We start from the raw sequence: 23,037 nt of genomic DNA, 5'->3' as shown, positions 1-23,037 counted from the left end.
TTGGATATATTTGATCTCCTTCTGAATAATTTCCACACACATTCAATGTGCATTCATTGCTTCATAGTTTAACGAGGAAACACTTTTTTAAAGTTCTGGCCACACCTTTAATCTGAAGTTGCCCACTAAGAACCTTTACAAAAAGAATTGATTCCTCGTTCTTTGTTCTTTGTCTATGTTCGTCATCTATTTACTGTCTATCTGTGTATTGTTTCCTCTTGTTTCTGCTTTAGAGAACACATACAGGAAACCAGTGATAGACACTTCACAGACTGCATGGCACATGCTGGTTAGATTTCGAAAACATCTCTTACTTCCTTGTTCTTTTCTTTCACATGGCGTCACACCTTTACAGGTATTGTTAGACAAAATTCCAAAGTGACTTAAGACTTAAAAGTGCACAGTCACTAGGAAAGATACAGCCACTGTTTACACAATCCTTTAGAGCCGATAGCAAGTTTCCCAAAGATCATTTTCCAAGCACACTGCAAAAACAGCCACCTTAACATGTGCGAGAGCTAGGGAAGCGCGGGTGGGGAAAGTACTTCACCCTGAACCAGGGATGAAGGCCTATGCCTTGACTAAGCAGGTAAGCGTGAATGCAAAGTTGAATGCCAATCAAACAAGACTACAAAGAACCACACATGCCCAGACCAAGCATACCCTTCAAAGGACACAACAGTGTGTTGCTAGCCCTGAGAAGCTAGCTCTCTGTCACTATATTTCTGTTATTAGCCTTGTAACTAGCTTTGTGCCAACACTGTATTAAGGTTAAACCCCCAGTCAGAGGCTAGGCTTAAGGACCTTCTTCAGGGTGGAGGACCTGACCAGGAACAGTGTGGTGGGATTGGGATTTAATGAGTCATGCTGTAAGGAGCCTGGGTCCAGGGATGATTTCTGAATCCTATGGCTCTGGCCTGCTGATCCCACATCCTCACGCACTGACACACTAATCTGGGCTAGCCCAAGAGAGAGGTCACCTATATGCTGAGAGGTATAGTTAGCAAGAGGTCTGTTGGTAGTAGATAAGATAAGATTGTACTTTAACACTCTGTGGTGAAATACGTCCTTGGTGGAGAGATTTTGCCCTCTGGTGTATCAACAGCCTATTCAGATTGAAGAGAGTTGAAGCAGAGGTTTCGCAATGAGATTTTAATTTGCACAATATGTACATCAACTTTTCTTTTTACATAAACAACAGAAAGGCATGTGCCGAGAGAGGGTTCGGGGCTTGGCGACTAAACATTCTTGCTCCGCAGCTAAAATTGAAAGTCATCTCCCCTTCCGACCTTGACTTTTCCTAAATAAATCAATTTAACACACTGACTTTAGAATTTTGATATCACAGAGTTTTTGTTATAAGCAGTTTTATGAGGACATGTCATTTTCCCCCCTGCCCTTCCTTCACCCGACAGATAGCTACCGATCTGACGATGTCCCATCGAAATTACACCTAATTTATATTGAAACAAATTTCACACATGTAATAATAGATGTAGCCTAAAGAAATGATTCAATTGACAATAGTCTGATGGGTGACAATATTATCAATTGTCTTCTGAATGAAGAGACTGATGAACAGTGCCGTGTGTAATTGACAAAGAGGGGAACAGAACATCAAGGGGTAATAAATCCTGGGCTGAAAAATAAAAGTGTCAATGTATGCCGATGACTCAAGTTTCCTCTTAAGTCTGCAATCTGGATCCCTGCACGGTCTCATTGAAGATCTAGATTACTTCTCTTGCCCCTCTGGACTAAAACCAGATTATGATTAGTGTACCATATTATGTATTGGATCATTAAAATACACAACTTTTACTTTACCATGTAGTTTACCAATAAAATGGGCTGATGGTGAAGTAGGCATATTTGGTATTCATATCCCTAAAGATATAAGTTAATTCACCCCAACAAATTTCCATAGAAAGTTAGCAAAAATAGATAAGATTCTTCAACCATAGAAAAGTAAATACCTGTCAAACTATCAGCCTTTCTTAAACAAGCCATACAAAGCTACTTACAATAAATCATTTATATTCCAGAAAAGGCAGAACACATATTACAACAAATATTATGTTTAAACTGAAATGTACTGATTGATAAAAAAAAAATATTCATGAAAAAAAGGTAATATAGTCATGAATTATATTATGAATAGGAATGGTGGAGTTATGTCATACATGCAGCTATTCAAAGTTATAAACAACTGATTGCAACATTACCGCAAAAATGGAGGAGGCAAGTGAAAGGGAAAGAAGTTAGGGAACTTGTTTGTCTGCCATATATTAAAGACCAAAATTGTCTGAAATACACTGAACAAAAATATAAAACGCAACATGCAAAGTGCTGGTGCGATGCTTTTTGAGATGAAATAAAAGATCCAAGAAATATTCCATACGCAAAAAAAAGCTTATTTCTCTCATTCTGTGCACAAATTTGTTCACATCCCTCTTAGTGAGCATTTATCCTTTGCCAAGATAATCCGTCCACCTCACAGGTGTGGCAAATCAAGAAGCTGATTAAACAGCATGATCATTACACAGGTGCACCTTGTGTTGGCCACTCTAAAATGTGCAGTTTTGTCACACAACACAATGCCTCAGATGTCTCAAGTTTTGAGGGAGTGTGCAAATGGCATGCTGACTGCAGGAATGTCCACCAGGGCTGTTGCCATAGAATTGAACGTTCATTTCTCTGCCATAAGCCGCCTCCAACGTAGTTTTAGAGAATTTTGCATTACGTCCAACCGGACTCACAACCGCATACCACGTGTATAAAACCAAGGAACCGAGCATACCAAAAAGCGACTTTTATTCCTAAAATATGTCGGAAACAGCAGATTCTAAGGTTTCTAAAACACCTACATTTGCCAAACAGCTCTCAACATTGATTGGATGGGCTATATTTAAACATATTTTTCTTTTTGTATAACCGCAATTCCATGCATTCCACACCTGAGCACTCGCAGCAGCATATAGGCTAGTGATCACAGACGGCAGACAAATAATATAATAAAGTGTAAAATATGCAAATACATTGCTCTGCTATTAAGATTCTTTACAATAAGAGAATTACGTTTGAAGAGACAATTCTGTTTACATCCGACTGCTCAGAGAGGGTGGACTCGGGCAAGTTCGACCGCGACCTCCGGAGGTGGTGCACGAGAATTTCGCAGATTTACATTACAGTAAATTGTCTAGTCGCTGGTAATTTTTGATACCTCTCTTGAATCTATCGTAGAGTAAAAACTTTCTTAATCATGTGTAAACCTAATATAATTTACCCAGACTCAGGCAGTTATATGAATGAGGAAGACATAATGTGTGTTTGTGATTGACTAGCTACATAGCAGTCGAGTCGGACTGTGCAGAATCACTGGTCTATAAATCACCATGCAGCCCAAATAGCTACTCATTATGTGATCCCGATGAGCTATTCTGCTCCTCTTGCCTTGCTCAAACTGATCTCCTCAAACATTGGATCTTAGGAAGACATACTATCTCCTAATAATGAGGTGAGTGACTAGCAAAACCGTTGTATGGAATGAAGCCAGTCCTGAAGAGAGAAGCCAGCTTTGCTGACCTTACACCTGACACAAAAATCAGCTCAACACCGAGGCGTGAAAAATAGTGTTAGGCCAAATGCCCCAGTGGTAACCTCTTGTATACTGCTGTTGCCCTATGTACATGGAGACCAGAAACACTACATACCATGAGGCTGGTATAGAGAAATAGAGTATAGAATATTGTGTCACTAATAGTGTGGAAAAAAAGATATCCTGAAGATATTTTTCACCCCCTGGTGTGTGTACGTCTAGCCCTGCGCCCCTGTTGTGGGTTTACCTCAGGTCCTGTGCTGTGCATTCCTCATAAGGCCCTCAATTTCAGAAACCTCATCAAGGGCTGATTAACTGGCTTCTATCCTGGGCGGCGTATGGGGCCCCTAGTGTGGTAGGAGCGTTATCCACCCTCATCCATCCCCAGCATTGAGCCTGCAACATGACCCTGCTTTCTTTCTCTCTCTCTCTCGCTCTCCCCCTCTTCCCCTTTTGGGCAAGGCTAGAATGAAGGCCCTATCACTCTGTTACTTGACCTGGCTGCACACCCCCTCCCTGGCCTCACCCCTTCACCCCCTCTGAAGGCTAACCTGGTGAATGCTACGCTAAATTCTACTTGAGAGGGCTATGGTAAAAGCTACGCTAAATTCTACGTGAGTGGATCGGCTAAAGGCTTTGTCCCCGTCTGTCTGTAAGATCATAGACTGAAAAGGGCACTATCAGCCAGTACTTCCATATCACGTTTCTGATGTCCTTCCAATATGCTATATTACAACAATGTAATACTAAGGCTTTATAAAATAATGAAAGTAAGCCACTGTAAACTTCATTCACTCTTCACTTTTTCCATGGAAATTGGCAAAATAATTAGCAGTTGCAACTTACAAATACAGAGCTTGGGACTATAACGTTCAATCTGAATTTTTGTCAACTTGAGTTATTGACACAGCCTTGTTCTGTTCAATGTTCTCTACTTTATATAGTACTCTAAATACCCAAATTCATGTTCTTAAATTCAAAAGGATAGTAGATAAAAAAAAATAAAAAAAAATAGCTGACACCATTCAGGCAGAGGTAATTGTAAAGCTGGCTAATTTAACTCTCTAAATATTGAGAACTTGAATTATGCCAGCCTTACAATTACCTCTGCCTGTTTGGCTGTCTGTGTCTCAGAAACCCTCTTAAACCACCAACCAGAACTCCCTACTCCTTTTAGTTAATATGAATAGGGATGACCTCTGACCCTGTACACCCCAAAGCTCACTCTCCCTATGTGCCTGCAGCTGTCCGCACAGACATTTCTCTCTGTCCTTGAACAGAACTTCAGAGCCTCAGAGGAAGAGCTGGCCTTGTCATATCACCAATGAGACCTCAGGGATTTGAGAGATTGACTGGCTGACTTACTGACTGGCTGGCTGACTGAAGCTATGGCCGGCTCTGACAAATATGAGATGATTCTCTGTAGCTGTTCGCCTCGAAGGCACGTAGTATCTTGGAGGGATTGACTGAGGCCATGGCCTGCCCTCTGTGTGACAGATATGACTCTGTAACTGTTCACACCAGGAAGGCACGTAGGCTGTCCTGGAAAGACAGAAGAAGATGAACCAAGAAGATAATTGTGAGAGATGGAGTATAGTACAACACCCCACCATTTCAATCCCTCCTTTACCTCACAAAGAAACACAATGAAACTCAAGGCTGCTTTGATCCTGCTCAAAACACAACTCTGTGGTAACTAAACCTTTTCCCATTCTTTCCTCCATTCTTTCCTTTAAGAATGAAAAACCAAAGGAGGGTACATGAGAGTCTGAGTCCAAGCTTTGTCAGAGCATGGCAGGATGGCCTAATGCCAGGCCCCCAGGCCATGCCTCTCCCCTGTGTGTTTGATGTTGGGAGCTTTGCTTCAACTTTATGCTTATGGCCTGACCCCAATCATATCTGAAGGCCAGATAATGGAGTGATAAGGCTGTCCCTCCGCTGGGGAAATGCAGATGAGCTGCTAGCTGGTGCTATCTATCTCAGGAACAAGTTGTATCCTTCCTGTCTTTGTTTATTATTTCTTTTTCAAACTGTGTAGCAGTGTTATTCCAGCCCGGGGCAGTGAAAAGGGAGAAAATAAACATTTGCTAGCCTACCTTGCTGTCCAAGGTGCTCGAATTAAGGAAGTTAAATGTGAAATACCACATTTATCTTCAGTAAAAATCACCTGTTGAATATTTGTCTACAGGACTATATTATATATTATTGATAAGTTAACATATATTACTTTTTAAATCTAAGGACAGTGAGAAAGGGGGATGGTCACAGTTCTGACCTTATCCTGTTCATGATCTGTATTGAAAACTGGAGTGCCTAATTACCCATATGTTGGGTAGATTTAAGAAGTATAGCTTACAATAGGTACTGTAGGTATGTTCAGTATGTATAGCTGCTGCCATCAAACCACAGATGAACAACACACCCTCTCCAGTACCCTCTAATGGTACAACCCCACTGGTGAACCCGGAAACCATGTGGAAGCAAACTGCTAATCCCCTTTACCAACGCCTTCACTCATCACTCTTCCACAAGGCCGGAACCACTGACTGACTGTCGAAAAGGAGAACCTACAAGACCGATTGTCGGTCTGCACAGTACGGGGCCATTTATTCGCCGTTCGTTCGCTTGCTGTCAGCGCGGTGTGCTATGGGGACCATCTGCCGTTGGCGACTGACGGCCGTAATTTCCCCCCCGTTTCTACACGTAGAGTCGGTTTGCATTTGGTTTACAAATTACGATGGCACTCTGTTCAGAGATGCTAAATGCTCTCGGGCCGGCAGACGCTTGACAATCCTACCGTTCTGTCCGTGCCTTAATCTGTCTGTTTATGTTAGCATAAAAAGGGGGGAGAGAGAATAAGAAGGGGAACAGAGACATGAAAAGAGAGATAACAAGAAGGGGAACAGAGACATGAAAAGAGAGATAATAAGAAGGGGAACAGAGACATGAAAAGAGAGATAATAAGAAGGGGAACAGAGACATGAAAAGAGAGATAATAAAAAGGGGAACAGAGACATGAAAAGAGAGATAATAAGAAGGGGAACAGAGACATGAAAAGAGAGATAATAAGAAGGGGAACAGAGACATGAAAAGAGAGATAATAAGAAGGGGAACAGAGACATGAAAAGAGAGATAATAAGAAGGGGAACAGAGACATGAAAAGAGAGATAATAAGAAGGGGAACAGAGACATGAAAAGAGAGATAATAAGAAGGGGAACAGAGACATGAAAAGAGAGATAATAAGAAGGGGGGGGTAGAGAGATGGAAAATGAGTGAACTCTCTCTACTGATGTGACCCAAGTCTACAGGTTAAGAACATTGTGCAGGTATGTAGAATACCAAGTGTGCTATGTGCTGGGGGTGCGACCCTAGCCCCTGTATCTTCTGTCAGATAGACACTCTAAGCCACGTGTCAAACTCGTTCCACGGAGGGCCGAGGGTCTGCGGGTTTTTGCTACACCCTTGTACTTGATTGATGAATTAAGGTCACTGATTAGCAAGGAACTCCCCTCATCTGGTTGTCTAGGTCTTAATTGAAAGGAAAAAACAAAAACCAGCAGACACTATGCTCTCCATGAAATGAGTTTGACACCCCTGCTCTAAGCGGTTGATTCACTGTGAACATTTTAACCCGAGAGTAACGAGGAAAACAGTAGTATAATGTGGTTTCTGCAGGATAGATAGGAATGATAATACAATTAGAATTGTACAAGGATTCATCAACACAGTAGTGTGACATAGTAGTACAATGGTAATAAGCTGGGATATTCATAAACATAGTGGTAAAAATACGCATTATAATATGAAGAAATGTACACACAAACATATTGGTAAACATTATAGGGAATACGCATACATCATATGTTGATGGAATATACATAAGTAATGCAAACAATAACGAGTTGTTAGGACCTCTCCGGGAGGTCATGAAGTGGCTGCCTAAAGGGGTCAGGACGTTGTGTCATGGTCCCCTGGAGGCTTTGTTTAGTTCCCGGTTAGTTTCAGGGACATCCCAGAGGATGTTTTTAGGACGTCCCCGGGATAAACCGGGAACTGGACAAAACCTCCAGGGGACCAGGACACAACGTTCCAAGAACGTTCAGGGGACCTTCAGGGGACCATGACAAACCTGTAACGATAAAAAGATCCCCCAGAGAACGTTCCCTTGGGACCATTGATGGGAACTACACAAAGGTCTCTCAGAGAACATACCCTTGGGACCATCATGCAACGTTCTTAGAACGTTCTCAGAACGTCAATGGGATAACGTCGTGCTGAAACCCTTAAGGTAACTAATGGGAACATTGCCGAATGTCCTCAGGATGTCCCCTGTTTCCTGGGATATTAGCTGTAATATAAACTGCGTGGGAGAACAATGTAACACTTTAAATGGCTGACTACCATGAAGACGACGGAAGGGGTAGAACAGCGAACAACAACCTGTTGTAACCAGTCACGGTAATTGAACGTTAATTAACATAAACACATTTAGCATCTCCTGGTTTCCACGCACAGCCTACAAGCCACTGATGCAGGACTTTGGAACATCTACATTTAAAAAAAGTCCCATAAATCTATTTAATATAGCCTACACCTTCACAATAAATCCATTATTTACTTTAGACAGGTCTAAAGAAACATGATATGAAGAAAATGTAGTATTTTTCAGAAGAACAGAATAGCATACTGAGTTTTGCTTATGTTAGGTCCTGATCTGGCTATGCCAAATGACTGTGGGCTACACTAGTTCATTTAGCAGACAAGATTTGCTTAGAATTCCGTGGCATTTTATAGTATGAAGAATACAATTGAACATAGCTATTCTGTGCTATTCTGTGTTATTCTGTGCGGCTATTCTGTGTTATGCGGTTAACAAAGATTCATGTCCTCCTATATTCCGAGGTGCAGATTGAAGATGTTGGAAGAACTGTCCACATTTACTTTTCTACAAGATGAGTAGGCCTAACGTACAGCAAAACCACTAGCCTATGTCAATCTACTTTCTCCCACAGTAAAAAAAGTTGATCTATTCTATTCTGTGCGAGAAACTCTTGCCTTGCGTTTGTAAGCCAGTTAGGCTCTACACCCGTTGTAAAGCAGATTCATTTGCTTAATTTGAAAAAGTTATTTGTTCACTTTAGTTTTAAAACTTATCAAAACATATAGGCCTATGGACTAGGCTACATGAGGTGTGATACTAACCTTATTAAAACATATAGGCCTATGGACTAGGCTACATGAGGTGTGATACTAACCTTATTAAAACATATAGGCCTATGGACTAGGCTACATGAGGTGTGATACTAACCTTATTAAAACATATAGGCCTATGGACTAGGCTACATGAGGTGTGATACTAACCTTATCAAAACATATAGGCCTATGGACTAGGCTACATGAGGTGTGATACTAACCTTATTAAAACATATAGGCCTATGGACTAGGCTACATGAGGTGTGATACTGACCTTATTAAAACATATAGGCCTATGGACTAGGCTACATGAGGTGTGATACTAACCTTATTAAAACATATAGGCCTATGGACTAGGCTACATGAGGTGTGATACTAACCTTATTAAAACATATAGGCCTATGGACTAGGCTACATGAGGTGTGATACTAACCTTATTAAAACATATAGGCCTATGGACTAGGCTACATGAGGTGTGATACTAACCTTATTAAAACATATAGGCCTATGGACTAGGCTACATGAGGTGTGATACTAACCTTATTAAAACATATAGGCCTATGGACTAGGCTACATGAGGTGTGATACTAACCTTATTAAAACATATAGGCCTATGGACTAGGCTACATGAGGTGTGATACTAACCTTATTAAAACATATAGGCCTATGGACTAGGCTACATGAGGTGTGATACTAACCTTATTAAAACATATAGGCCTATGGACTAGGCTACATGAGGTGTGATACTAACCTTATTAAAACATATAGGCCTATGGACTAGGCTACATGAGGTGTGATACTAACCTTATTAAAACATATAGGCCTATGGACTAGGCTACATGAGGTGTGATACTAACCTTATTAAAACATATAGGCCTATGGACTAGGCTACATGAGGTGTGATACTAACCTTATTAAAACATATAGGCCTATGGACTAGGCTACATGAGGTGTGATACTAACCTTATTAAAACATATAGGCCTATGGACTAGGCTACATGAGGTGTGATACTGACCTTATTAAAACATATAGGCCTATGGACTAGGCTACATGAGGTGTGATACTGACCTTATTAAAACATATAGGCCTATGGACTAGGCTACATGAGGTATGATACTGACCTTATTAAAACATATAGGCCTATGGACTAGGCTACATGAGGTGTGATACTGACCTTATTAAAACATATAGGCCTATGGACTAGGCTACATGAGGTGTGATACAGACCTTATTAAAACATATAGGCCTATGGACTAGGCTACATGAGGTGTGATACTAACCTTATTAAAACATATAGGCCTATGGACTAGGCTACATGAGGTGTGATACTAACCTTATTAAAACATATAGGCCTATGGACTAGGCTACATGAGGTGTGATACTAACCTTATTAAAACATATAGGCCTATGGACTAGGCTACATGAGGTGTGATACTAACCTTATTAAAACATATAGGCCTATGGACTAGGCTACATGAGGTGTGATACTGACCTTATTAAAACATATAGGCCTATGGACTAGGCTACATGAGGTGTGATACTAACCTTATTAAAACATATAGGCCTATGGACTAGGCTACATGAGGTGTGATACTAACCTTATTAAAACATATAGGCCTATGGACTAGGCTACATGAGGTGTGCGATTTGAAAAAGTCAACAACAACAAAAAAGGCATGCCCTATTTTTTGCCTTAGTGCCCACAAGCTGGGCATCATTCACAAGGGATAATATATCATTCACAAGGGATAGGCTAATATTGTCACCCATCAGACTATTCTTGGTTTAATCTTGTCTTTACATATACTAAATAATATATGTGTGACATTTGTTTTGATTTAGAATGGACCATTATCATGCACCTGTATCAAAACAGAGGCAGGGAAGAAAAATACACGTCATCTATGCACTTAAATGGCGAATGGAGGATGCTTTACCCGGGTTAATTTTTATGCCAGCCAAGTAGGCTATACTCCTGTTGTAAAGAGAAGCAATGTGCTTAATATTAGGAAAGGTGAGAAATAAGTATAATAGGCCTAGCCTATAGATAGCTGATGGCATCCTCCTCTTTTTAACAGAGCCCATCAAAACTCTGTTTTCTCACGTAATTGCATAGCCTATAGAAATGCTGCGCAACATGAGCTCATGGGCTCTCATGAGTAGTGCTGAGTACCAGGCAGTTTGGTAGGCTGCTAATGACCATCAGCAGCATCAGAGCCTGGAGAAGCCTAATGACTAAACAGTCACGTGGAATTTGACTGCCGTCATGACGCGTGACTGCCGTTGTGGTGGTAATACGGTCGCCGTAACAGCCATAGATGGAAAGTAGGATTTTTTTGGGGTCGGAGTGAGAGTTTTAGACCAATGTAACCTGGGAGATCCGTAAATGTCATGGATGCGTTGGGTGAAGTGGCATCCGCAGAGCAGTAGAGGCGTGCATTGTGCCTCAAGGAGATATATGAGTGGAATGTTTTGTGGATGGATCTTCAAAACAGAGTGCCTATCAAGAGGGTTATCTCTGGGGTGGGACATAAAGTGTGTGCAGATGAAATACCTGAGGAAGTAGGTGGATTGGTTCGTGCCCGTCGACTGACCCGTATGGTTGATAGACTGAAGAAATTCACTTCATCCATACTTTTGTTATTTCATGTAATGTTAGGCTATTCGTGCACAAACCCCTTCAGTGCCATAAATGCAAAAGTTTTGGACGTGTGTCAAGTGTATGCAATTGGGAAGAGTATCGAATGCCAGTGGAGGTTAGATGCTGCAATTGTGGTGGCAAACACGCTCCAGAGGTGGCGAGAATAAGGGCTGTCCAGCATGTCTCCTATCTGCAGGGCAGTGAGAAGAGTGGAAGGAGCTGGTGGTGTTGAAGACGCAATGTTTTTGGGCCTGCACTAGTGAATTTATCTCGGCAATCAATGGATCCTCATATATTACATGTGAAAAAGGTGGACTTTGTATCATTTATTACTATGGTCATAAACTGCACAGCACAAAAGAAGAAATCATTGTGAGTGCAGCAGAACGCTTTTTTGGACTCTGAGTTTACAGCCGAGGCATTGCAAGAAATCCTGTAAAAGGATGTTCTACCATCACAGGCCCCTAAGCCTGTGTAGGGATGTGACTTGAATTGGAATGTGACTGAAGGAGTGGGATGTTGTTTATATATCTATTTTCGTATTTTGTTGGATGTCGTTTTTTTTCCCCTTTCCTTCAATGGATATTTTTTCTATAGTATACCACCCGTACAGTAGGTGGCGGCATCCACCTCTAACGATTGTTTTACGGACCTCCATAATACCGAAGAAGAAGAAGAAGAAGAAGAAGAAGAAGAAGAAGAAGAAGACGACGGAAAGTAGATTGACATTCTTACCGGTACGGAACCTACTATGTGTGCACGGAACATTTTTGTATGGGTCTAATCATAGGATTTTACAGGACCTTATAGTGCCTTCGGAAAGTATTCAGACCCCTTGACTTTTTCCACATTTTGTTAGGCCTTATTCAAAAACTGATGAAATCTTTCCCCCTCTAATCAATTCATTTATTTTTTTTAAACAACTGAAATATCACATTTACATAAGCATTCAGACCCGTTTACTCAGTAGTTTGTTGAAGTGACAATTGGCAGCGATTACAGCCTCGAGTCTTCTTGCGTTTGATGCTACAAGCTTGGCACACCTGTATTTGGGTAGTTTCTCCCATTCTTCTCTGCAGATCCTCTCAAGCTCTGTCAGGTTGGATGGGGAGCATTGCTGCAAAGCTATTTTCAGGTCTCTCCAGAGATGTTCGATCGGGTACAAGTCCAGGCTCTGGCTGGGCCACTCAAGGACATTCAGAGACTTGTCCCGGAGCCACTCTTGTGTTGTCTTGGCTGTGTGCTTAGTGTCATTGTCCTGTTGGAAAGTGAACCTTCGCCCCCCCAGTCTGAGGTCTTGAGCGCTCTGGAGCAGGTTTCCTCAAGGATCTCTCTGTATTTTGCTCCGTTCATCTTTCCCTCGATCCTGACTAGTCTCCCAGTCCCTGCTGCTGAAAAACATCCCCACAGCATGATGCTGCCACCACCATGCTTCACCGTAGGTATGGTGCCAGGTTTCCTCCAGACGTGATGCTTGGCATTAAGACCAAATACTTCAATCTTGGTTTCATCAGACCAGAGAATCTTGTTTCTGAGAGTCTTTAGGTGCCTTTTGGCAAACTCCAAGTGGGCTGTCATGTGCCTTTTACTGAGTAGTGGCTTCTGACTGGCCAATGCTGCAGAAATGTTTTGGTACGCTTCCCCAGATCTGTTCCTCATCACAATTCTGTCTTGGAGTTCTACGGACAATTCCTTCGACCTCATAGCTTGGTTTTTGCTCTGACATGCACTGTCAACTGTTGGAACTTATATAGACAGGTGTGTGCCTTTCCAAATCATATCCAATCAATTGAATTTATTTATAACATTAGGAGGATTACTTACATAGGCATAAATGCACACAGAACTAGAAAAGAACACAGATAAATGTTTGTGAGGGACAGCTGTAGCTGTAAGTGACCACTGCCTTTGGTGATGAGCTGGAAACTGGATGGAGAGAATTGTGTGCAGACTCTCTCACCGGGGTGACCTCACACTCCAGCTCGTGTCTGAGGGAGCAGGGAGTTCTTCACAATGTGGAAATATTTGACTATCTCCTTCCTGCTCCTCTCCCTGTGTTGTGCCGTCTTGTTCTGACTGAGACCGGCTCTCCATGTGGTCTAAACATCTGGTCTCTAGTCACCTAAGCTGGCTGATCTTTGCTGGACTTGAGGAGCCACATTCCTAGCCCTCCCTGCTCCAAGAAGAGCCGGCTGGCTGGGGGATCAGGGGAGATTTTGTAAGCCATGTAGCCCCACAAAGTGATCCGACTCTGGGACAGGGAACTGAACATGAGCCCTTACTTCCTCATACACCAGATACTTACCTGTCCTGCAGGAGGCTTTTAGCACAGACTATTTTGTTCTCTCTACTACAACTGGCACGTTTGAAGCAGGTGTATGGTCATTGTCAGGCGTACGACTAAAGGCAAAATACACAATTAGACCTACATACCAGTATACACACATAGGAAACATATTAGCATGGACACAGATAAAGGACAGGACATGCATGCATGCACATGCTCAAATGGTTTAACACTGTGTAACAAGTGTGTTGAAATCCTGCTCAGAAAATGCTAATCATTACTTTTCCAGCCTGGGAGATCGGAGCACACATGCTGGTATGAGCAGTGCCGCACACTCTCTCATAGACACCATGCTGTGCTGGTCAGTCATGGGAACGTGAAAGAGCATCTGACCAATGCAATGGAGTTGCATTGTGTCTCGAGACCCGAAGAGTTACTATCCAACAACGAGAACATAAAACTTTGCTCTATGACGTGAGGTTCATGCCAGGTTCAGTGACGTCCCATGAAAAAGATGAGCAATAGAGACTCAATGGGAGGAATAATGATGTTCTATCTCTCCATTGTAGTAGCAGGATCTGCCCTCTATCACACTAACTGTTTGACAGGTCTGAATAATAAAGGAAATAATTAGTTAGTCTGACGATGCACAACTGTGTGTGTGTGTGTGTGTGTGTGTGTGTGTGTGTGTGTGTGTGTGTGTGTGTGTGTGTGTGTGTGTGTGTGTGTGTGTGTGTGTGTGTGGTGTGTGTGTGTGTGTGTGTGTGTGTGTGTGTGTGTGTGTGTGTGTGTGTGTGTGTGTGTGTGTGTGTGTGTGTGTGGGAATGCGGTTGGTACAGTAGAAGTGGGAGAGGTTAGCGATCGCAAGAGTACTTCGCCGTTGAATGAACAGCAGAAGATTTGACTCTTTCTATTCCTTCTATGCACTTTTTGCTCCTAGTATGAACAAATGAGCATAAGCAAGTTTTCAGATCCTTTACACGGCATCTAATGAGCCGTTCTACTATTCACTTGTTAATCAATCTGCTCGTGTTCTTTTTTCTTCTCTGCACGCATTTGGATACGCAATAGACGGTAGGTGATGTGATCATACTATACATTTCACAACAGAGTTCATAACAGTCTTGATGTAAATAAACATTGAGCCTTTGATCTAGTAACTTGTCTCTTAGCGCAGGTAGCTGCAGTAAAGAAGCTTTGTGTGTGTGTGTGTGTGTGTGTGTCTATTCCCCTGTTCAACTAGTGTTCTAAGTAAAGCTAGGCTAATCCCAACAGCCAGGGCAGATCATTGTAAGAAGCCAGCTGGAGGGGTAAGGCATGTGTGTCACCCTCATAACCACAGGAGTCTCTGCTCAGAGGAGCCTCTGATGTTAGGTTAATGACACACATCCTGCTCTCACTGCTACAGGCTCTGGATTGATCTAATAATATAATAATAAATAAATCATAATGATAATAATGTATATGCTATTTAGCGGATGCTTTTATCCAAAGCGACTTAGTCATGCATGCGTATATACATATGGGTGGTGTTTCCTAACCCTGTCCTCAAGACACCCTGACCCAGCCTTTTCACATATCTTACCTGATTCAGGTCAACTAGTCAACTTATCAGCAAGCCTTTGATAAGTTGAATCAGGCGGACTCGTGTTGGAAATTAACAAATGTGGAGTGGCTGCTGGTGGCCAGGAGGATGGGTTTGGGAAACAGTGATGTGTGGTCTATTCCCCCTGTTCTACAAGTGTTCTAGGTCTATTCCCCTGTTCTACAAGTGTTCTAGGTCTATTCCCCTGTTCTACAAGTGTTCTAGGTCTATTCCCCTGCTCTACTAGTGTTCTAGGTCTATTCCCCTGCTCTACAAGTGTTCTAGTTCTATTCCCCTGTTCTACAAGCATTCTAGTTCTATTCCCCTGTTCTACTAGTGTTCTAGTTATATTCCCCTGTTCTACTAGTGTTCTAGTTATATTCCCCTGTTCTACAAGTGTTCTAGTTATATTCCCCTGTTCTACAAGTGTTCTAGTTATGTTCCCCTGTTCTACTAGTGCTCTAGTCATGTTCCCCTGTTCTACAAGTGTTCTAGTTATATTCCCCTGTTCTACTACTGTTCTAGGTTGATTCCCCTGTTCTACTAGTGTTCTAGTTATATTCCCCTGTTCTACAAGTGTTGTAGTTATATTCCCCTGTTCTACAAGTTTTGTAGGTCAATTCCCCTGTTCAACAAGTGTTCTAGGTCGATTCCCCTGCTCTACAAGTGTTCTAGGTCTTTTCCCCTGTTCTACAAGTTTTGTAGTTATATTCCCCTGCTCTACAAGTGTTCTAGTTATATTCCCCTGTTCAACTAGTGTTCTAGTTATATTCCCCTGTTCTACAAGTGTTCTAGTTATATTCCCCTGTTCTACAAGTGTTCTAGTTATATTCCCCGGTTCTACTAGTGTTCTAGTTATATTCCCCTGTTCTAGAAGTGTTCTAGTTATATTCCCGTTCTACAAGTGTTCTAGTTATATTCCCCTGTTCTACTAGTGTTCTAGTTATATTCCCCTGTTCAATAAGTGTTCTAGTTATATTCCCCTGTTCTACTAGTGTTCTAGTTATGTTCCCCTGTTCTACTGATCTACTAGTGTTCTAGTTATATTCCCCTGTTCTACAAGTGTTCTAGTTATATTCCCCTGTTCTACAAGTGTTCTAGTTATATTCCCCTGTTCTACAAGTGTTCTAGTTATATTCCCCTGTTCTACAAGTGTTCTAGTTATATTCCCCTGTTCAACTAGTGTTCTACTTATATTCCCCGGTTCTACAAGTGTTCTAGGTTGATTCCCCTGTTCTACTAGTGTTCTAGTTATATTCCCCTGTTCTAGAAGTGTTCTAGTTATATTCCCCTGTTCTACTAGTGTTCTAGGTTGATTCCCCTGTTCTACTAGTGTTCTAGTTATATTCCCCTGTTCTAGAAGTGTTCTAGTTATATTCCCCTGTTCTACTAGTGTTCTAGGTTGATTCCCCTGTTCTACTAGTGTTCTAGTTATATTCCCCTGTTCAACTAGTGTTCTAGTTATATTTCCCTGTTCTAGTTATATTCCCCTGTTCTAGAAGTGTTTCAGTTATATTCCCCTGTTCTACTAGTGTTCTAGTTATGCTCCCCTGTTCTACAAGTGTTCTAGTTATGTTCCCCTGTTCTACTGTTCTAGTCATGTTCCCCTGTTCAACTAGTGTTCTAGTTATGTTCCCCTGTTCTACTAGTGTTCTAGTTATGTTCCCCTGTTCTACAAGTGTTCTAGTTATATTCCCCTGTTCTACAAGTGTTCTAGTTATATTCCCCTGTTCAACTAGTGTTCTACTTATATTCCCCGGTTCTACAAGTGTTCTAGGTTGATTCCCCGGTTCTACTAGTGTTCTAGTTATATTCCCCTGTTCTACTAGTGTTCTAGTTATATTCCCCTGTTCTAGTTATATTCCCCTGTTCTAGAAGTGTTTCAGTTATATTCCCCTGTTCTACTAGTGTTCTAGTTATATTCCCCTGTTCTACAAATGTTTCAGTTATATTCCCCTGTTCTAGAAGTGTTTCAGTTATATTCCCCTGTTCTACAAGTGTTTCAGTTATATTCCCCTGTTCTACAAGTGTTTCAGTTATATTCCCCTGTTCTAGAAGTGTTTCAGTTATATTCCCCTGTTCTACTAGTGTTCTAGTTATATTCCCCTGTTCTACAAGTGTTTCAGTTATATTCCCCTGTTCTACTAGTGTTCTAGTTATGTTCCCCTGTTCTACAAGTGTTCTAGTTATGTTCCCCTGTTCTACTGTTCTACTAGTGTTCTAGTCATGTTCCCCTGTTCAACTAGTGTTCTAGTTATGTTCCCCTGTTCTACTAGTGTTCTAGTTATGTTCCCCTGTTCTACTAGTGTTCTAGGTCGATGCCCCTGTTCTACAAGTTTTGTAGTTGTATTCCCCTGTTCTACAAGTGTTCTAGTTATATTCCCCTGTTCAACTAGTGTTCTACTTATATTCCCCGGTTCTACGAGTGTTCTAGGTTGATTCCCCGGTTCTACTAGTGTTCTAGTTATATTCCCCTGTTCTACAAGTGTTCTAGTTATATTCCCCGGTTCTACAAGTGTTCTAGGTTGATTCCCCGGTTCTACTAGTGTTCTAGTTATATTCCCCTGTTCAAGAAGTGTTCTAGTTATATTCCCCTGTTCTACTAGTGTTCTAGTTATGTTCCCCTGTTCTACTGATCTACTAGTGTTCTAGTTATATTCCCCTGTTCTACAAGTGTTCTAGTTATATTCCCCTGTTCAACTAGTGTTCTACTTATATTCCCCGGTTCTACGAGTGTTCTAGGTTGATTCCCCGGTTCTACTAGTGTTCTAGTTATATTCCCCTGTTCTACAAGTGTTCTAGTTATATTCCCCGGTTCTACAAGTGTTCTAGGTTGATTCCCCGGTTCTACTAGTGTTCTAGTTATATTCCCCTGTTCAAGAAGTGTTCTAGTTATATTCCCCTGTTCTACTAGTGTTCTAGTTATGTTCCCCTGTTCTACTGATCTACTAGTGTTCTAGTTATATTCCCCTGTTCTACAAGTGTTCTAGTTATATTCCCCTATTCTACTAGTGTTGTAGGTCTACTCCCTTGTTCTACAAGTGTTCTAGGTCGATTCCCCTGCTCTACAAGTGTTCTAGGTCGATTCCCCTGTTCTACAAGTGTTGTAGTTATATTCCCCTGTTCTACAAGTGTTCTAGTTATATTCCCCTGTTCAACTAGTCTTCTACTTATATTCCCCGGTTCTACAAGTGTTTTAGGTTGATTCCCCTGTTCTACTAGTGTTCTAGTTATATTCCCCTGTTCTAGAAGTGTTCTAGTTATATTCCCCTGTTCTAGTTATATTCCCCTGTTCTAGAAGTGTTTCAGTTATATTCCCCTGTTCTACTAGTGTTCTAGTTATGCTCCCCTGTTCAACTAGTGTTCTAGTTATGTTCCCCTGTTCTACTAGTGTTCTAGTTATATTCCTCTGTTCTACTAGTGTTCTAGTTATGTTCCCCTGTTTAACTAGTGTTCTAGTTATATTCCCCTGTTTAACTAGTGTTTTAGTCTATTCCCCTGTTCTACAAGTGTTGTAGTTCTATTCCCTTGTTCTACACGTGTTGTACATCTATTCCCCTGTTCTACAAGTGTTCTAGTTATATTCCCCTGTTCTACAAGTGTTCTAGTTATATTCCCCTGTTTAACTAGTGTTTTAGTCTATTCCCCTGTTCTACAAGTGTTGTAGTTCTATTCAATTGTTCTACACGTGTTGTACATCTATTCCCCTGTTCTACAAGTGTTCTAGTTATATTCCCCTGTTCTACAAGTTTTGTAGGTCAATTCCCCTGTTCAACTAGTGTTCTAGTTATATTCCCCTGTTCAACTAGTGTTCTAGGTCGATTCCCCTGCTCTACAAGTGTTCTAGGTCTTTTCCCCTGTTCTACAAGTTTTGTAGTTATATTCCCCTGTTCTACAAGTGTTCTAGTTATATTCCCCTGTTCTACAAATGTTCTAGTTATATTCCCCTGTTCAACTAGTGTTCTACTTATATTCCCCGGTTCTACAAGTGTTCTAGGTTGATTCCCCGGTTCTACTAGTGTTCTAGTTATATTCCCCTCTTTAACTAGTGTTTTAGTCTATTCCCCTGTTCTACAAGTGTTGTAGTTCTATTCCCTTGTTCTACACGTGTTGTACATCTATTCCCCTGTTCTACAAGTGTTCTAGTTATATTCCCCTGTTCTACAAGTGTTCTAGTTATATTCCCCTGTTCAACTAGTGTTCTAGTTATATTTCCCTGTTCTAGTTATATTCCCCTGTTCTAGAAGTGTTCTAGTTATATTCCCCTGTTCTACAGGTGTTCTAGGTCTATTCCCCTGTTCTACAAGTGTTCTAGGTCTATTCCCCTGTTCTACTAGTGTTCTAGTTGTATTCTCCTGTTCTACAAGTGTTCTGGGTCTATTCCCCTGTTCTACTAGTGTTGTAGTTATATTCCCCTGTTCTACTAGTGTTCTAGTTATATTCCCCTGTTCTACAGGTGTTCTAGTCTACTCCCCTGTTATACTAGTGTTCTAGGTCTACTCCCCTGTTATACTAGGGTTCTAGTTCTATTCCCCTGTTCTACAAGTGTTCTAGGTCGATTCCCCTGTTCTACAAGTGTTCTAGGTCGATTCCCCTGTTCTACAAGTGTTCTACGTCTACTCCCCTGCTCTACTAGTGTTCTAGGTCGATTCCCCTGTTCTACAATTGTTCTAGGTCGATTCCCCTGTTCTACAAGCTTTCTTGGTTGATTCCCCTGCTTTACAAGTGTTTTAGTTATTTTCCCCTTCTCTACAAGTGTTCTAGGTTTATTCGCCTGTTCGACTGGTGTTTTAGGTTTATTCCCCTCTTCTACAAGTGTTCTAGATCTATTTCCCTGTTCTCACAGTGTTCCTGTTGTTGTTCCTGCAGGGTGGAGGATGAGGCGGTGTTGGACAGAGGTGCATCCTTCGTCAAGCATGTCTGTGATGAGGAGGAAGTGGAAGGTAAGAGCACTGAGCCTCTGTGTCGCCTATGATGGCTGGCTAACAATGTTATTATATAATGTCTCCTTCTCTCATGCCACTCAACCACCAACTCCACGAGTCTACCCCTCTTATTTCTCCCTTCTCTCCCTTCCTCGCTCTTCCTCTCACCATCACTTCTCCCACCCCTTTCTCTCCTGCGTCATCCTTTTTGCCAGCGGTCACTCTCCACTATCCTATTTCGTAGTACTCTCTCTCCAGGTCTGTGCTTTCTATTGGTTCTCTATTGTTGTGGTTTTCCCACTAATATCAGGATGAAGTATAGGAGGGATTAATATTGAAGATAAAGATGTGGAGCGCATAACACAGGTTTATCAAGCGATGTAATGCCTGCCCTACTCCACACATGAAGATGTTTACTCCTTTAATCTCCCCAATGGCCAACACACACACACACACACACACACACACACACACACACACACACACACAGAGAGAGACAATCATGCCACAGTTGAAGTTATGATAGGCAGTGTGTACACAGCTATATCTGCCAGCTATCTCACCTTTCTGTGAGATTGTGTCTTAGAATTTCCCCCAGTTCAAAGAATCTCCAAAACCAGAGTTCACCTCACATGGAGCCACACAGTGAAAATAATCAACAGCCAGAAAGCCACAGTCAAACTGAATGTGAAATCACTCAAAGCCACATTACTCAGTCATGACCAACCTTATGTTTGAATGGATTTCGCCTTTTGGTGGATGACCCTGGGTTGAACTCAACTTCGCTCTTTTTTTATACATCCCAAGTCAGCCTGTCCTGCCATGTAGTCAGTGCTCTGATTTTAAGTGACCTTTGTAAAGCTCAGTTTATAATATAATATTCATAATACTACTTCCAGATAAGATGAAAATATATAAGCAACATTTAAAAAGCAGCCTGTAAAATGTCTTCACTTGACTCCCTAAATCCACTGTGAATGCTACATATAGGCATGTAGCATGTAGCATGTTAGAATGTAGCATGTAGCGTGTTAGCATGTGAGATCACACTAGGGCAGGTCTCTCCAACCGTGTTCTTGGAGAGCTACCATTCAGTAGGTTTTCACTCCAAACCTAATCAACCTTAATCTGATTTGAATAATTAGCTGGTTGATAAGACTAGGGTAGCTCTCCAGGAACAGGGTTGGAGACCCCTGCACTAGGGAGTGAGGTGTGAGTTCACTTTTGTATAGATTACCCATGCCAACCAAATCAAATCAAATGTTATTTGTCACATGCGCCGAATACATCAGGTGTAGACCTTACAGTGAAATGCTTACTTACAAGCCCTAACCAACAATGCAGTTCTAAGAAAAATACAAAAAATAAATAAATAAATACCGGTACAGAGTCAATGTGCGGGGGCACTGGTTAGTTGAGGTAATTGAGGTAATATGTACATGTAGGTGGAGTTATTATACTGACTATGCATAGATAATTACAGAGAGTAACCAATACCTACATTAGTGTACATTAGGATCGTGTATACAATCCTAAAGAATTTTGACCAGGCTGGGATACAGACATCTGTGAGCTGGAGCATCTGGCTCTGTGGGACTGTTTCTTTCTCTCTCTGAAATGACTTCCTGGAGATGTTTAGCAGTTTCCTGTCAGAGCTGCTGCACGGGAAGTGGTTGAAATTTATTTACATCCCCAGCATGTGTCAGGATGAGGACAGATCCCAGTCGGACTGGCCCAGGGGAAACAGCTTGACGAACAAAGGTTGTTTTGTCAGATAACTTTTGTTTGGTAACAGCCTAATTCATACCTAAAGACAGGTAGCCATATCGATCAGTAGGCATACATCTATATGTATTCTTTGACATCCAACCCTCCCCCTGTCAAATCTAATCCATCCCTGTCTATCCCACAGTTTTACTTACCCAACTGATCCTCATTGATTTTGTGCATTTCTTCTGTTCTGATGCGGATTATCAGCATGGCAGGATTAATGTTATTTCCTTGGCATAGTAATCGTAGTCCTCCTAATCTGACCTGCGTCCTTTGCATTGTGTCCCCTCTCCCTCTCCCTCCCTCAGGTCACCACACTGTGTACATCGGCGTACACGTGCCCAAGAGCTACCAGCGGAGGCGGCGCCACCGACGCAAGTCCAGCCACAAGGAGAGGAAGGAGAGGCCGGTGGAGAACGTAGAGGGGGACAAAACGGACGGAGAGAATGCTGATGAGGCAGCGCCCAACATCCTCAAACCTCTCAGTGAGTAATGACAGCGGAGGCTACACTACCCAGCGTGCATCTCCACTAGTAAAAACAAGGAGTGAATAGATCTATAGATCTATGGATCTTTAGGTTAGGTTCTCTGTGGAGCTCAAACCTGGGTCATACAGCTGCATAAGACAAAGAACATATTCACACAAGCACTGATATTTAACCCTTTCTCATATGCTGAGCCCCTCCTTACACATCTGAACCGCCAATACACCTCTGTTGCTATCCAGAAGATTAGTGATATATATTCTTCCCCACTTCATCTAACCTGACCTCTGCCCCAAATTCCTCACTCCTCTCCAACTCACGGCTGTCATGGTGACTTGTACCAGACTGTTTCTCTTCTCCTCCCATAGGATCCCTAATGGCTAACAATAACATATCCTGACATAATGTAAATGTAAATGTTATACATTACCGTCTCTCCCTCAGTGAAATTAATAAGTAGGGCGGCAGGTAGCCTAGTGGTTAGAGCGTTGGACTAGTAACCGAAAGGTTGCAAGATCGAATCCCCGAGCTGACAAGGTAAAAATCTGTCGTTC

At 41.8% G+C, this 23,037-nt stretch overlaps 1 protein-coding gene across 2 annotated transcripts in view; it reads left to right on the top strand.

Moving 5' to 3' along the window:
* LOC106562935 (electrogenic sodium bicarbonate cotransporter 1) overlaps positions 1 to 23,037 on the top strand; it is a 68,174-nt gene that overhangs the window by 1,497 nt on the left and 43,640 nt on the right. For both annotated transcript variants that reach the window (XM_045689855.2, XM_045689854.2), the window contains exons 2-3: positions 20,173 to 20,246; positions 22,307 to 22,483. In XM_045689855.2, the coding sequence (XP_045545811.1) occupies positions 20,173 to 20,246; positions 22,307 to 22,483 (251 nt within the window). The remainder of the gene's footprint in view (positions 1 to 20,172; positions 20,247 to 22,306; positions 22,484 to 23,037) is intronic.

This window comes from Salmo salar, chromosome 11 (genome assembly GCF_965601325.2).
Source record: "Salmo salar chromosome 11, fSalSal1, whole genome shotgun sequence".
NCBI classification, from domain to species: Eukaryota; Metazoa; Chordata; class Actinopteri; order Salmoniformes; family Salmonidae; genus Salmo; species Salmo salar.
Note: the sequence above shows the minus strand (reverse complement) of the source record. Positions and strands in the feature narration are given on the sequence as shown.